This window comes from Bubalus bubalis, chromosome 20 (genome assembly GCF_019923935.1).
Source record: "Bubalus bubalis isolate 160015118507 breed Murrah chromosome 20, NDDB_SH_1, whole genome shotgun sequence".
Taxonomy (NCBI): Eukaryota; Metazoa; Chordata; class Mammalia; order Artiodactyla; family Bovidae; genus Bubalus; species Bubalus bubalis.
In genome coordinates, this window is record NC_059176.1 from 67,976,795 (window position 1) to 67,990,887 (window position 14,093).

The 14,093-nt window shown below is 40.2% G+C and overlaps 2 protein-coding genes across 6 annotated transcripts in view; one reads left to right on the forward strand and one right to left on the reverse strand.

Moving 5' to 3' along the window:
* Positions 1 to 899: 899 nt before the first annotated feature.
* LOC112580842 (translation initiation factor IF-2) lies at positions 900 to 6,391 on the reverse strand. The gene is made up of 4 exons (XM_025271231.2): positions 6,367 to 6,391; positions 3,155 to 3,339; positions 1,722 to 3,082; positions 900 to 1,178 (listed from the first exon to the last, which is right to left on the reverse strand). Exons 1-3 carry the CDS (start codon positions 6,389 to 6,391, stop codon positions 2,126 to 2,128), a joined length of 1,167 nt encoding a protein of 388 aa, XP_025127016.2. The 3' UTR covers positions 900 to 1,178; positions 1,722 to 2,125.
* UBE3A (ubiquitin protein ligase E3A) overlaps positions 2,795 to 14,093 on the forward strand; it is a 95,954-nt gene continuing 84,655 nt past the window's right edge. For 2 of the 5 annotated variants that reach the window (XM_025271698.3, XM_025271695.3), the window contains exon 1: positions 2,795 to 2,927. The gene's annotated coding sequence lies outside the window, so the exon portion shown is untranslated. The remainder of the gene's footprint in view (positions 2,928 to 14,093) is intronic. The other 3 variants (XM_044932905.2, XM_025271700.3, XM_044932906.2) reach the window with 3 other exon arrangements.

Sequence of the window (14,093 nt, forward strand, 5' to 3'; positions counted from 1 at the left end):
ACAGTAACTTTCATCCCACTGTATCTGACCATTTTTTGTTCTATTCTTTCAGCTTCCTCCTGATCCCAGAGGCATGCTAGGGAATAAAAAATTGTCTATGCATTTTGATTCATCTGTTGTGACTCACATCAAAAAGAAATTCTGAGCACCAAAACAGCCATTTAAAAAAAACACAAAACTTCATCAGCAATCTAGAGCAAACTTTCATAAAAACTGTTGGGTTATTTTGAAAAAAATGTCATTTTACTGGTGTGATTTCCTCTTGGACTGTGAATTCTTGAGGGCAAGGATAGGGATTGTTGATCTTTTATTGTTTTCAAAGCCTGGCACAGATCTTGGTAAACAGTAGAAGTTCAAAGTTTGTTAAAGGAATTAATGAGCTATATGAAAAAAAATTAAACCGCTCCTTTAACTTTACACTGAAATGGGAAACTTAGAAACTACTGGGTCTCATTTTGCGTAGAATAATCAAACAGATTTATTACTTAACTTAGTAGATAATAAGTTGTTTTCCTGGGAAAACATACCTGAAGGAAAATATGGGTCTGACTTGGGAAAAAATTTATTCATAAAAACTGATATATATGGAGATGGAACACTATTAGGATTCTAAGGATTCCTGACAAAGTTCATGTTGCTAATTTCTACCAGCAAAATTTTTTCTTTTTTTTCTTTTTTTACTTTACAATATTGTATTGGTTTTGCCATACATCAACAAATTTTTGAAATTTGAAAATGAACAAGGCAAAGAGTACAGTGGGTTTTTGAAATAAGTCTGACATAGGTAAGAATGCCTATTTAATATTAACAAGCTAAAAGGGCTATATTTCTCCAGATTCCAAGGAGGAATTGGGATCCTTTTTGACCTTACTAAAGAATCAGCATTTAAGACATTTAACTAAGAGCAGGTTTCTCTTGTCTTTAATTTTCTTGGAACTCAGGGTTTTCTGCCATGTTTGATATACTTATTATTTTTAGACTTACATTTCATTTAATTTTTACTTAACAGGAAATAGAATTGCTAAAAGAATCTTCACATGCTAGATATTGTAGTAACATTTTAATACCATCTTTAAAATTTCTCATTTGCCTATTTCGATAACATGCAAAGATAAATCCTTGACACTAATTTTAACTAGTCTCGCCCATAAAACATAGCTGAGTTTCCAAATGCGAATCTGTAATTGAAAGAAATGAAAAAAGAATAAGGAACGAAGTTAAAATTGGACACGACTTAACACTGTCATTTATCATTAGTTATTTCAGAATGGGCTTCCCTGGTGAATTATCCCTTAATAATTTAAAATTGCACTAGATTATTTTTCTTTTTTTGTTGGGAAGCAGTATGTGTGTGTATACATATATATATGATTCTATAAAACAGATGGTCTAAGAATGACAGTTAAATTCACTACTATATATGGCTGTTGGTATACAAAGTTTGAATACTAGATAAAAAGGATTTTTGCTGCTAAGTGCATAAAATACAGTATTTTATGCACTTATCAGCAAAAGCCGCAAATTTTAAGGCTGAATTGTTAGTGACCCCATTGTAGCTTTGCTAGTAAGTGCTTCAGAGTCCTAACTCAAGACGCACGGCTTTACATGGATTCAGTCAAACAGATCAGAATTAGCCTGTATCCATCTGGGGTCAATCAAAGGGCCACTTTCTCTTTATCGACAATCTACGGAATGTCAAAATTGCAAGAGACAGGGTTTACCTTCCCGTAAACTAGTGACAGACCATTTGCAGGCAAAGTCCTAAGCAGATGACCTTGGTCCCTTGAAAGAAAGCTGGTCCGCACTCTCGGCCTACTACTGCAATGTTTACAAAAGCACAAAGGGGTCGGGGTCGGCGACCTAGAATATGAAGGGCTCTATCCCACTGCGAGGTTGGCAGCTACCAAAACCGCTTGGCGAAATTTCGGAAGCGATTTCCCAACAAAATCGGGAGCGTCCAACTTCAAGCACGTTCCCTGGTTAGATAGCCCACAGGGCTCTCCAACAGTCCGGAGGGCTTCAGGGGATGTCCCAAGTGTACCGCCTGCTTTCTGTCAGGGAACAGACCGCAGGGGCTTTAAAGAGGAACTGCCCCCTCTATTCGGTGCAAAGATGGCGACCGTCCCTAGTGGGACTGCGAGGAGCAGCCAGCGAGCCACTTCCCTTTCCCAGCCGCCTTTGCGCTGCGACGACGGCAAGCAGGAGGGGGGCGGAGCCGACGATTTGGGGCGGAGCAGAGCGCGGCGCCCTCCCGCGCGCTCCCCGGCCCCGCCCCGCGCCCCTGCGTCCAGGCAGGGAGCCCTCGCCGGGCCAGGCGGTGCGCGCTGCCTGCCGGGATACTCGGCCCGCCCAGCCAGTCCTCCCGGCTTGCGCCGCGGCCGCGAGATCCGCGTTTTTTCCAAGATGGTGGCGCTCGGCTCGGGGTGACTGCAGGAGAGGTAGAGCCCGACTCGCCTTCGCGGGAGCATCGACACAGCGCCCTCCGCTCACTTGCGCACCCCTCCTCTGCGTAGCCCTCAGCCGGCTCGGGCGCTCGCCATCCGCCGCCGCGCCGACTTGCGCTTCGCTTCTGCCGACGGGCGCTGAACCCGCGGGCGGCTGCGCCTCCCTCGGCTTCTCCGAGCCCTACAGGAGGGCCCCTCGGCGCTCGCTCTGAGCCCCGCAGGCGGGCCCTGTGACCCCCGGTGCGGACGGACAGCGGTGGAGCGGCGGCGGGCGGCGGGCGCGGGGCTTTTTGCGGCCGCTGCGCCCCCTTTCCCGGTCTCGGACTCCGGAGAACGAAGCGCGGGTCCCGCATGAGCGCCGGCGGTGGCGGCAGCGACAGGGAACGAGGCGGTGGCGGGCGGAGGCGGCGGGCGAGGGCGACGACGACCAGCGAGGCGGCCGCTGCTGCGGGGGCCGCGGCCCAGGCGCGGGGGCGACGACAGGTCAGTGCGGCCGAGGACGGCCTGCGCCGGGGAGGACGGGCCCGGGCCGGCGGCTCCCGCTTTGTCCCCGCGGCCGCCCGAGTGCCCTGCGGGGCCGGTCCCGGCGAGGGCAGGGACGCCCGCCGCCTCCGGGGCGGGTGCGCAGGGCGCGCGGTCTGGAGAGGCCGGTGCCAGGACTAGGCCTCTCTCTGCCCGCCGCGGCGGCCGCTGTGACTGTCAGTCCTGGCTGGGCGCCGCCGGAGGGAGGGTTTCGTCGCCCGAGAGGACGCGAGCGGGCCCGGGGCGGGGCGTGCGGGCAGTCGGTAGGTGGCCCTTCTCGGAGCGGGCTCGCCCCTCCGGCCCGGGCCCAGGGCTATGGGCCGGCTGGCCTCCTCCGCCCTAGGGGAGCTCTGACTCTCGCCGTTTTCGGGGTCTGGGCCTTACGGGTGAAGAAGTGTTTAGATGTGTGGTTTGGCGGGTTGGGGTTTTTGGGGGGGTGGACTCTTGGGGAGGGAGGGCGAATGAAGTGGTAAATCAAGCGTAAGGATTGTGTCCACAGAACTCATCGCGATTCTGAAATTAAACCTGAGCTACTGGGTTTGCTGGAAACATTAAATGCAAACCTTCAGCTCCCCCTCCCCCCCGCCCCGCTTTTTTTCCAGTTGTGAAAATAAATAAAAGGGACTCGTAATGGTGTTGGAGGGTTTTGCTGTTAATGCGACAGACGTTTTAGTTTTAGTCCATAAAATTGTTAAAAGTAATTTTAATATGGACGCTGTTTGGTTAGTCTTACGATCCTTGAAAGATAATATAGTTTCCGAATTTTTTTAAAAATCCTGTGCACATGTTAAAAAATAATTACAAAGCCTGTTTGGTATTATACTTATTAAGTGGTTAGGGTGCTGCTGAAAAGGTAAAGTAATGGCATATGGGGGATTTACAATCCAAAGTTACCTTCCATCAATCAGAAGGGAATTCGGGTATGACCCGTAATTTCAGATCATTCCACTGTCTGCAATATTGAAGAAAAGGAAATTACTCCAGATTTTTGGCGGGGACGTGGGGGGCGGAGAAGGGAGGTTTAAATGGAAATGACCTAAACTTCAGAAGTGCATCTGTTAAAAAGTTTCCTGTGAAATGCACTTGAAGTACCCAGTAAATCATGTCAAATGAATTGGACAAGAAGGATGAGAAGTGTTTATCTCACACCTCTTGACTAGTAAGTACCCTTACCTAAGAGATTGTTTTGTAAACCACGTGAAAAAGTTTAGGAAGATAAAAAAGAAGTGGAAATAACTTTAGAATTAGATCCTGCTTATAAATCTGATCTACATATCACATTTTTAATGAAATGAATATTAATGATGATGCTGATAAAGCCCTAAGAATGACCAGAACCCCGTTAAGCTGGTAATCATGACAGAACAGAAACAAGAGGTGGCTTCAAGAAATAATGATGTCTGTTTATAAAATTACAATGTAAACTATGAAAGTCTTACTGTGTCAGTATTTGCTAACTAGCATTAATGTGGTTAGTAGCATGTACACCATCCTCTGACATTGCTGGGTTACTGAGGAGTTTTAGCTTTACACAGAGATGCAAATTACAATATTGTAATTCCTTTTCACAAGTTTTATGAGCTGCTTTTCTTTCTTATTTCTTAAATTTGCGGGTTTTTTTTTTCATGTTTTAAAAAATAACTTTTGTAGTTAGTCAGAAGTGAAAGGAAGATACGTTGTCATCCCACTTGCCCAGCCCATTTCACAGGATTTGTTGGGTACCTAACTGGTGTCTCTGACGTGTAACATTTAATCAGTTTTATTCCCCACACTATAGATCGTTTCTAAATGACTCCTCCACTCTCCCTTCCAAAAACAGTCCTCTCTCCCCTTAAATATTTGGAATAATTTATTGTTTCTCTCAATATGCAGTCAGTGGAATAATCCAAAACTTTGGATCAAAACCTAAATTTTTCAGCCTGAGCACTTGAAATGGTACTTACAAGTAAGTTTCTATTTTCTTAAATGATTGCTTGTCATGTTCTTCAGTCATGTTTTGCCCTTTTGTTTAGACCTATACTTGTATAGGTCAAAATGTAGAAACATGACATTAAGTACATATGCAGCTATTAAAAAATTTTCTCATTTTTATGAAGACGGATTTTCAGAAGTGATTTTTTTTTTTTTTTTTTTTCAGTTAAAATGCTTGGGTAAAGTCTTAGATGCTCTTTTCATGATGATTCAGGACAACAAAGCTTTGGCTGATTTTGGCAGTCCGTGCTCTCTCTCCACTTAAAATGTAAAGTCTAAAAACCGAAGACCTTATGGTGTGTATAGTGAAAATAGCTTTGGAATTAGATGCTACTTCTGATTCTGGCTTTCCCTAGTTGTCTGACACTTGACAAGTGACTTAATTTTGAGCTGCAAGTTTTGTCATCTGTAAAATGGGGTGGTGAAGCTTAGAGTTGTGAGGATTAAAGTATGTGAAATGCCCATCACGTAGGCACATCCAAGTATTATCCTTTGACGTCTTCTTGCTCAGTTTTTCTAAATGTTTTTAAATCACCTTATCTATAGTGGACTCTAGCATATTATCCTCTACATTGTTTTTTTTGCTCACTGGTTTTGAACTCAGTCTTTAAGGGCAAGGACTCCTGTTGTTTACCAGAGAGTGTGTGACCAGAGTATGGGTGACTTAGTTATCAGTAAATAGTTAGCTAACATTTATTAGGCATCTACTGTGGCTACTCTGAGCTGAGCTAGGTGTAAGGACTATAAAGACAAGACTTATGTCTCTGTCTTTTGAAAGTGCGCAGTCCTAGTGACATCCTCCACGTAACACCATGTTTTGTGAAAGTCTGTCAAACAATGGAACTGCATTCTCCTGGCGCCCTTCTAATCCTTCGGCAGGTCTGTGGACTCAATGCCTCCTACTCCCAGCTCTTTTCTAAAGAATATTGCTGCACTCCTTCCTTTATATACTGTCTGTCACATGTTAGATTCTTCATATTTCAGTCCCAATCCTCCACTCCAATCTGGCACATAGTGTGAGTGTGTGTGTGTGTATATATATGTATAAAGAAAATAAACTTACTTTGGCAGTTGCCTGTATGTACTCTGGTATTTTTCTGAGATGATTGTCATTCTGTCATCTGGTTATAAATTCATAGGAGTTGTAGGCCTGAAAGTGAAAGTCACTCAGTTGTATCCAATTTTTTGCGACCCCATGGATTATACAGTCCATGGAGTTCTCCAGGCCAGAATACTGGAGTGAGTAGCCTTTCCCTTCTCTAGGGGATCTTCCCAACCCAGGTCTCCACAATTGCAGGCGGATTCTGTACCAGCTGAGCCACAAGGGAGACCCAAGAATACTGGAGTGGGTAGCCTATCCCTTCTCCAGGGGATCTTCCCGACCCAGGAATCAAACTGGGGTCTCCTGCATTGCAGGTGGATTCTTTACCAACTGAGCTATCGGGGAAGCCCATTGTAGGCCTAAGTGGGGCTATTCTTGTTTTATATATGAGGAAATTGAATTGCAGACCTTTAAAATGATTTTCTTAAAGTCACCAGGTGGCAGAGCCAGGGCACATTTTGAGCCTCTGGACCCTAGTTCAGGACTCTGCACACAATGGTACTGTTTTGTCCTATCTGTTGGGAGGAGTGTTAAACTTGGCTTTGAGAATACTCACCCACCTTTTTGCAATTTCATGTTTTCTGTAATAGAGTTGACTCATTGGAAAAGACTGATGCTGGGAGGGATTGGGGGCAAGAGGAGAAGGGGACGACAGAGGATGAGATGGCTGGATGGCATCACTGACTCGATGGACGTGAGTCTGAGTGAACTCCGGGAGTTGGTGATGGACAGGGAGGCCTGGCGTGCTGTGATTCATGGGGTCGCAAAGAGTCGGACATGACTGAGCGACTGATCTGATCTGATAATATTAGTAGAATATCGTACCATTAGTAGAATATCACTGCCCAAGTGGCATAGTGGTAAAGAATCTGCCTGCCAATGCAGGAGACCCAAGAAACAGGGGTTGGGAAGATGCCCTGGAGTAGGAAATGGCAACCCACTCCAGTATTCTTGCCTGGAAAATTCCATGGACGGAGGAGCCTGCCTGTCTACAGTCCATGGGGTCAACAATATGACAGCACACACACATGATATTAGTAGAAAACAGCCTTCAACAAGATGCCTTTTCTGACCATAGCAGTTACTAGAGGAAATGGGACTTTTTCTTCTAATATAGGAAATAAAGAAAAATTATAGTAAGTGGAAGTAATGTTAACATACAGGCCTATATCCTATGTTCAAAATGTGCAATGTTTGAAATACTTAAAGATTCTATTTAAACAGATTTTTAATGAGATGGCTTATTAATAAATACATGATAAATTATAAACTTCTTTGCTAACTTTTCATTTAATCTCAGAAATGTCACTTACAGTGCTTTGATCTAAGTTATCTCTTATCTTTAACATGTAAGTTGCATTATGGATAGGAAGTTAAAAGAAGATCATTAAGTACAGGTCTATTTGAAAAAGAAATAAGGCTAGTATTTTCTTTTTTGACTACTACATTTTGCACATGAAATTTAGCTGACAGTTATTACTGCTTGATTCTGTCTTGTGACTGTGAACATCCTATAATTATATATGAAATTCTAAGTGCTTCAGAGTCTCCACAGGTTCTATGAACGGAAGCTGTGGAGAACCATTGATGTGGAGGAAGAAACACTAAGTTTGGTGTCAGAAGTTCGTGGGTTCATTCTTCTCTAATTTCCTAGTGGGTATGAACAAGCCATTTAGCATTCAAAGCCTTGGCTCTCCTGTCAAGTAAAGGTGATACTTGCTTTGTTTCTGAGGGTTATGATTTTCAAATGAGATCATTCTCAAAAAAGTAGATTCATAACTACAAAGTGACCTTATAACTGAGTTAGTGATTTGCCTGAGAAAACAAGTTGATTAATAATGGACAGGTGATTGGAACCTTGGTATATTTTCATGTTTTCTTTACTTAAATTTTTAACCTTTCCATAGAAATATTATTTGGGGAAGTACTTAGTATGTAAATTTATTTTATATTTGGTAATACATTAGAAATAAACAGCAGATCTTAATAGTATTGTTAGTCCAAAGTCAAATCACTTCTGTAATTTGCTTTACTTTTGACCTCTCTTTTTGTGATAATAACAAGTGAATTATAAGGTTGACCTGAAAGAAAAAGTTTTGGAGACAGAATCTTACTGTGCTTTTACTCAATGGTTCTGTCCTTCCTCTCGGCGACCCTTTGGACTGAAGCCTACCAGGTTCCTCTGTCCATGGACTTTTCCAGACAAGAATCCTGGAGTGGGTTGCCATTTCCTATTCCAATCTTCCTAGTGTCTTACTAGGTAAGATTATTCCTGAAGTTCAGTTTTAGGAAATCTGCTGGAATCTTCTGTCATATATGGATTGTAGAAGAGAATCCTATGTAAGACTTCACACATTAATTAAAGTCAGCATCTTTGCTGCAAATAAAGCATGAAGGTGGTGGTATAGGAGCTCTAAACACTTACACAAGTAGGATAAAACTCTTCTTTCAGTGAAACTCTTGGCTAGCCAGTGTGGAGAATACTGTGGTGACTTCTCTCTCATTGTGTTCCAGAAGTTGATCTTCTGTACCCTTTGGTATCAGTTGAGGTTAGTCAAGCACAGATCCCTTTATGTTACAGAAATAAAACATGAAACTTTTTTTGACCTCTTTGTGGTATGTAGGCTTGTAGCTCTTTTTTAGTTCTTAATAGGTGCCCTTTTTACATAATTTCAGTAATTCAAAATTTTACATTTAAGAAAAGCAGTGCTGCACACAAATTATGTAGCTAGAGGCTGAATGAAGATGTTGCCAGTTACTTTACCCGTGATTTTTCATTTGATAACTTTTGTCTCCTTGTATCAAAAAGAACAGGTTATCCATTTCAAGTTTCTAATAGACTTCTACCTCAGCGCCTTCCCTCTTTTTCTGTTTCTGGTTTGGTTGTGTTGGGTCTTCACTGCTGTGTGGCTTCTCTAGTTACGGTATATGGGCTCTGGAGTGTGCAGGCTCAGTAGTTGTGGCACATGGTCAGCAGCCTCCCTCTTGAACGTGAGAAGGTACTCTTAGAATTGCCCTTGTGACCTGTCAGAATGGCTATCATCAAAAAATCTACAAACAGTAAATGCTGCAGTGGGTGTGGAGAAAATTCTTGTACTGTTGGTAGGAATGCAAATTGATATAGCCACTATGGGGAGCAGTGTGGAGATTCCCTAAAAAACTAGAAATAAAACCATATGACCTAGCAATCCCACTACTAGGTATATACCCTGAGGAAACTAAAATTGAAAAAAGACACATGTGACCCAGTGTTCATTGAAGCCCTATTTACGGTAGCTAGGACGTGGAAGCAACCTAGAGGGCCATCAACAGATAAATGGATAAAGAAGCTGTGGTGTGTATATACAATGCAATATTACTCAGCCATAAAAGGCACACATTTGAGTCAGTCCTAATGAGGTGGATGAACCTAGAGCCTGTTATACAGAGTGAGGTAAGTCAGAAAGAGAAAAACAATTATTGTATACTAAAGCATGTATTTGGAATCTAGAAAGATGGTACTGATGACCCTATTTGCAGAGCAGCAATGGGGACACAGATGTTGAAAACAGACTTAGCGATGCAGCTTGGGGATGGGGAGAAAGGAAAGGGTGGGAGGTGTGGTGGAGAATCAGGTGGAAACGTTATTACCATATATACATAGCCAATGGGAATTTGCGGTGTGACTCAGGGAACTCTAATGGGGCTCCGTAACAACCTACAGGGCTGGAATGGGGAGGTGTATGTATTTATCCCATGCAGATGAGTTTTTACCCTGTTTTAAAACAGATATTCAAGTGGGAGGGGCATCGGTCAACCTATGGCTGATTCATGTTGATGTTTGATAGAAACCAGTGCAATACTGTAAAGCAATTATCCTTCAGTTAAAAAAAAATTGCCCTTGTGAGATAGGGCCAATATGCTAACTCATTTATTTTTATATTCTTTGTGATGCAGAGTAAATCCTGAATTTTCCTTCCAAACATACAGACAGTACAGAGAATAATATAATGATTATGTGTGTACCACTGTGTATGGACAGGTGTCACATTTTGTCACTTTGTACTCTCTAGCACCCTTTCTAAAAGTGATGTTCTTTATTTTCCTCTCAGATGATTGCTCTAGCACTGCAGATACCACTACAGGAATTTCTTCATACTTTGCAAAAAATACTTTATTAATCTCTCATACATAAAGCATAATTCTGTTCTTTGGAAGGGAAAGGATGAGACGCTCAGCAATGTTTTCTATATAGAGCTAATAGGTCACAGGGAGAAATACAGGTTAATTTCCAGCTTATTACCTTAGTATTTTTTTTTAGGAATTTTATTTATGGTGTGCCATGAATAAGGATACTAAATATTTACCTTTGCTAATAAGTTTTTGTTTTGAGAATTAAAAACAAAAGGTGTCTTTTGAGCTGTTATATTTGACATGTATACTGATTGATAAACCCTATTTCACACAAAGGATAATTAAATAAAATTTTTCTAGTTTTCTGAGGTGAGTTGTATTCTGTGTTGGTTATGGAAAACTACGCTGTTAAAGATAATCCAAATGTAGAGTTCTTTAGAAATGAGATGCTTTCCTAATTAGTGAAGCTGTCTCATTCATATTAAGTGTTCTATACATTTTGCTATGGCTATGAGAGAGTTTCTGTACTGCCCCTCACCCCCCATTCATATATTGAAATCCTAACACCCCTCCTCTAGCCTGCTCACCCTGCTGCCATTGTGATGGCGTTAGGTGGTGGGGGCCTTTGGGAGGTGATAAGGTTTTCAGAATGGAGCCCTTCTGATGGAATTAGTGCCATTTGAAAAACTCCAAAGAGCTCCTTCCCTTTTTCTGTCATGTGAGGATATAGCCAGAAGACCATCATCTATGAAGCAGGAAGCTGATCGCCAGATATCAAATCTGTTGGTGCTTTAATTTGGACTTCTGGCTCCAGAACTGTGAGAAATAAATTTCTGTTGTTTATACACCATCCAGTCTATGGTATTTTGTTAAATAAGCGGCCTAAATGGACTAGGGCATATTAAACATGTTTAAAGGATAGAAAAGGAAAATAGAAAATTAAATGGATAAAATTGGTAGCTAACATAGGGGTATATTGTGCTTGGTAAAATGTAACTGCTTCTTAAAAGTTGATACAATGTTGAAATTGAGAACACTTAAGTGCAATAGAAAAGTTGAACTGATGTTAGACTTCTATATACATAAAACTAGATTTCTTCATTTAAAGTCTTCTATTTCTTTAAATTTAATTGTTACCCAGTGTAGTATATTTCGGAGAAGGCAATGGCACCCCACTCCAGTACTCTTGCCTGGAAAATCCATGGATGGAGGAGCTTGGTGGGCTGCAGTCCATGGGGTCGCTAAGAGTCGTACATGACTGAGTGACTTCACTTTCACTTTTCACGAATTTCATGCATTGGAGAAGGAAATGGCAACCCACTCCAGTATTCTTGCCTGGAGAATCCCAGGGATGGAGGAGCCTGGTGGGCTGCCGTCTATGGGGTCGCACAGAGTTGGACACGACTGAAGCGACTTAGCAGCAGCAGTAGTATATTTCAAATTATCTTCAAAATGAAAAAGCAAAATCTTAGGGTTTCACTTAACTCAGTGAAGAGTCAATCTACTCCCTCCCTCTCAAAATTCCTCTTGATCTTTTGGGTAGATGAAAGGTAGGGAGGGGTGAATTTAAAAATAGATGGTTCTCAGTTGGCAATAGGTAGGTCACTTATCTCACCTGAAATTAAATGATTTATTTACTTATGGATTGAAAATTCGACATGAACAGTAAATACTTGCGGTCTCTTTTTTCTTCATGTAATCTTCTAGATATTTCTAAGTATTGGATAAATGAACTACTTCATAGTTAGTTCAGGACTACTTTTAGATAGCTCTTGGGGCTAATAAACTCTAGGCTTCAGAACTTTTAAATAATTTTAAGTAAAGATGAGCTAGAGGTCAGCCTGGGCTTGGGCCAGAGACCCACTTCACTGCCGGTGCTTGCCCTGAATTGACAAGGCATTTCTAGGAGAGTGTGTGTGTGCGCCTGCACCAGATTTTGAAAAATTGGAGCTGATCACTCTTCAGCCTACTAAGGTTTTCTTTCAAACAATTAAGATCTAATTCCTGTATGTGCTTGTTTAGCTACCTACTGTGTTTAAAATGGCAATAATTTACAATAGTATTTATTTTGTGTTCTTATTCTAACATCTTTCCTTAGTTCTTTTTTTATAAAGGAAACAGATTGGATTAGGTGATCTCCAAGGTAATTTTCAGCTTGGATATTATATGTTCACTTTCTTCTTTTTAAAATATATGTGTATATTTTAAAACATTTAAAACACAGTAAATAAGATAGCAAATACTCATTTACTCACCACTCAGAACTATAAATTATGCAAATTTTGATCCTTTGAGAAACAAATGCAGTCTTACATATTCACTTGTAGCCACCTCATGCCCAAGTCCTATTAATTCTCTCTTTATCTAAGGTAATAATGATTCCGGGGTTCTTGAATTTCATACCCTTGTTTATACTTTTACTGTATATATGTACTTGTATCTGTGAATGATATACGTGGTGTTGGATTTTGTGTTTTAAAATTTTTGCAAAGTGGTATTGTGTGTATCTTTCAGTTTTTTATTTTTTTATTTTTTTTCTATTTTTTGGCATATGTATGTTGATACATGTAGCTCTAGTTTATTTAGTTTAACTGCCTGTATAGTACTCCATTGTACAATATATCAAATATGTGTGTCTCACTGTTAATGGATATTTGAGTTGTTTCCTTTTCTGCTTCAGTGCTGCAGTGATCATTGGTATACATTTCTTTGTGCATGTATTTCTTTATAGAAAGATTTGTGGAAGTGAAACTGCTGGGAAATAGATTGTGAATATCTTTAACTTTACTAGATGTTGCTAAATTATTCTCTAAAACGTCAGTATATGCTCATCAGCAGTATATGGACATTTCTTTTTCTAGTGTCCTAGCCTATACTTGAAATTGTCAGATTTTAACATTTTTGCAGATGTGATGGGTGTGAAATGATATCTCATTTTAATTTTCATTTGCCTGATTTATTAATTCTGGGTGCTGGATATATGGATATGAATTTATTACTATGTGTTTTAAATGTTTCATGAATTAATGTTTTAAAAGGAAAAAAGATACTCTTATACAACACTTATCTTATAAAGGATCTTGGAGATCATCTCATCCAGCATTCTTAATTTATAATGCAGCCAGGAGAGTTAAGGTTAGTCATTAGAGTAATAATAACATAGAAAATGGTACTTACTATCCATTGTGATATTCTCTTCTGGGATACAATATTTCAGTTTTTGAATTGAAGCTCATGAGTCTTTTATGATTTCTGTTTTTATTGGATTTTAATTTTTTAATTTAATTTAAAATTTTAATTTTAATACTGTCTGCTAATCATTGAGAAGTTTTTGTTATTTATCTTTTTGCATTTAGGTCAGTCTGGGAAGAAGTTAGAAATCAGGTGTGGTTTTTTTTTTTTTTTTGTATGAAAAACTAGTATCAGCATTAAGCATTGGATTCTTTCCTTATTAATTTTATTTAGTATCACCTGTATCAGCTACCAAATGTTTGGGTTTGGTTTTATTTTATTTTCTTTAAGCACTGTTACTGCATTACTTTATTTCAAATAACTTTATATTAAGCTTTGAAATCTGTGAGCCAGAACTTACTTTTATTTTCAGAGCTGTTTTTCTTAGACTTTCATTCTTCCATAATCCATAACATGTGGAATAATATATATATGGAATATATATGGAATAAAATATTCCATAAGAATTTAAAACCAGTGTATCAAGTTTCTTTGCGGATATTATTGGGAAATGCATTGAGTATTAACTTGAGAATTGACATAGTATACATTGCCATTTATTTGTTGTGAATTTTACAGTTTTCTTTATAAATTGTTTTTACACTTTACTGAATTTATTCCTAGATATTTGGTCTATGCATATTTAGGATTTTTTTTTCTATTACATTTGATCATTGGTGGTGTTGATTTTGTAGCCATTAACTTGGGGG

Excerpts from the sequence above, each read along its gene's own strand:
- LOC112580842 (XM_025271231.2), bottom strand. The coding sequence starts at position 6,391 with ATGGGCTTCCCCGATAGCTCAGTTG. Across the intron at positions 3,340-6,366 it reads CTTCCCCGATAGCTCAGTTG|ACCCCGAAAACGGCGAGAGT; the intron begins GTAAAGAATCCA and ends CGTAAGGCCCAG. Across the intron at positions 3,083-3,154 it reads CCTCCCTCCGGCGGCGCCCA|ACCGCGCGCCCTGCGCACCC; the intron begins GCCAGGACTGAC and ends CGGCCTCTCCAG.